General features: G+C 43.1%; 1 protein-coding gene across 1 annotated transcript; it reads left to right on the top strand.

Moving 5' to 3' along the window:
• The first annotated feature begins 945 nt into the window (after window positions 1-945).
• LOC123457329 (26S proteasome non-ATPase regulatory subunit 7-like) lies at window positions 946-2,017 on the top strand. The gene is given in 1 exon segment (XM_045141313.1): window positions 946-2,017. A coding segment is annotated over 1 exon segment (975 nt). The 3' UTR covers window positions 1,921-2,017.
• The last annotated feature ends 351 nt before the right edge of the window (window positions 2,018-2,368 follow it).

The raw sequence follows: 2,368 nt of genomic DNA, 5'->3' as shown, positions 1-2,368 counted from the left end.
GCAAAGACACTCTCCTCCAAATAACAGAATGTATAAAATGTAACCATATATTTTAACCTGCATAATGAATCCAGAAACATAAGCTTAGACACACACCCACACACACACATATTTATGTGCTCATATTTTCTGGTTGCTGATCTTTAAGGGAATTGGAATGACTTTAGGAATCAGTGGTATCTGATATGCAAAATTTACCACAATTAATACAGATAATTTGTACAATGAACAGTTAATTGCTCTGCTCTTCAAAATCCCCGTTATCTATTTCCTTGATCTCACTGAAATCCAGGACACAGTGGTGGAATGCTGGTATATACCCCTAGATTGCCTGAGGAGACTCTCCTGCAGTGCTAGCTTGTCAGTCACTTTTTAAAAAGATTTATTTTTATTTATCTATGAGAGAGAGGATGAGCACACCTGGACCTCTAGCCACTGCAAACGAACTCCAGATCCATGCAACACCCTGTGCATCTGGCTTACATGGGACCTGAAAAACTGAATCTCAGTCCTTAGTCTTCACAGGCACGTGCCTTAACTGCTAAGCCATCTCTCTAGTCCTTGTCAGTCACTTTTAAGGTTGGATATATTGAAGTATATTTTAAAGAAGTAAGAAATTCTTGCACTTCTTCCACATCCTTTTCTTCCTTTTCTTGAGGAAAATAAAGTGTTATTCATTTTAAACATTTGTTGCAGCACCACGTTTTATAGTATAATTGTAATCCAGCTTTTTGTTTTACTTATACCAATACACAAACAGTTGTGCATATAAGCATGTTGCAAATTATTCATCTATATACCATAAGCTGAAATTTAAGCTCAAAAAATTACTAATCGGGGCTGGGCCTGGAGGATCCGCGGGTGTCGCTGTGGTAGCCGTGGTAGCCAGCGTTTGCGTGTCGCAGGGAGCCGGGCCTGGCAGGCAGGCAGGCGGGCTGTGTCGCGATGCCTGAGCTGGCAGTGCAGAAGGTGGTGGTCCACCCGCTGGTGCTGCTCAGTGTGGTGGACAATTTCAACCGAATTGGCAAGGTTGAAAACCAGAAGCGTGTTGTTGGTGTGCTTTTGGGATCATGGCAGAAAAAAGTACTGGATGTGTCCAACAGTTTTGCAGTCCCTTTTGATGAAGATGATAAAGATGATTCTGTCTGGTTTTTAGACCATGATTATTTGGAAAACATGTATAGAATGTTTTAGAAGGTTAATGCCAGATAAAGAATAGTTGGGTGGTACCACACAGGTCCTAAACTGCACAAGAATGACATTGCCATCAATGAGCTCATGAAAAGATACTGCCCTAACTCAGTATTGGTCATTATTGATGTGAAACCAAAGGACCTGGGGCTGCCCACAGAAGCATACATTTCAGTGGAAGAAGTTCATGATGATGGAACACCAACATCGAAAACATTTGAGCATGTGACCAGTGAAATTGGAGCAGAGGAAGCTGAGGAAGTTGGAGTGGAACACTTGTTAAGAGATATCAAAGATACAGCAGTGGGGATGCTGTCCCAGCGGATCACAAACCAAGTCCATGGTTTGAAGGGAGTGAACTCCAAGCTTCTGGATATCAGGAGCTACCTAGAGAAAGTAGCCACAGGCAAGCTGCCCATCAACCATCAGATCATCTACCAGCTGCAGGATGTCTTCAACCTGCTACCTGATGTCAGCCTGCAAGAGTTTGTCAAAGCCTTTTACCTGAAGACCAATGACCAGATGGTGGTGGTATACTTGGCCTCACTGATCTGCTCTGTGGTTGCCTTGCATAACCTCATCAACGACAAGATCGCCAACCAGGATGCCAAAAAGAAGGAGGGGCAGGAGAAAGAGGAAAGCAAGAAGGAGAGAAAAGATGACAAAGAGAAGGAGAAAGATAAGGAGAAGAGTGATGTTAAGAAGGAAGAGAAAAAGGAGAAAAAGTAAGACCTTATAAACTTAATCAGTGTGCCACACTAGAGGGTCCTTTTCACTTTTAGTGCTTGTTAAAAAGCTGTTCTGGTGAGAACTCTTCGCCTCTGGTCACCCGTGCTGTGGCTTCACGTGGAAATGAACAACAAAGGGACTGTTCTCCAGCCTGCACCATAGCTTCACATCCCCTGTGAGCTGGGTTAGCTCAGGTATCTGATTGTATGACAAGTATTCTCCCTTTATCCCTAAGACATAGAGTTGAATTTTTCCCATCTTAAGTCTTGGGGTCTGTTTGTGGTAATTAACAAAATTGCTTAATGGAATGCATGGATCCCATCACTGCCTCCCACAACCTTGAGAGCTGACCCTCTGAGTTCTTCAGAACACCACACGACGATTTGGACCTGTTGCTCTAGCATGCATAGAGCCTGGGGTCCAGTTCCATATATTGTTTACTTTCAAA

This window comes from Jaculus jaculus, unplaced genomic scaffold, assembly GCF_020740685.1.
Source record: "Jaculus jaculus isolate mJacJac1 unplaced genomic scaffold, mJacJac1.mat.Y.cur mat_scaffold_36_1_2353498_arrow_ctg1, whole genome shotgun sequence".
NCBI classification, from domain to species: Eukaryota; Metazoa; Chordata; class Mammalia; order Rodentia; family Dipodidae; genus Jaculus; species Jaculus jaculus.
Note: the sequence above shows the minus strand (reverse complement) of the source record. Positions and strands in the feature narration are given on the sequence as shown.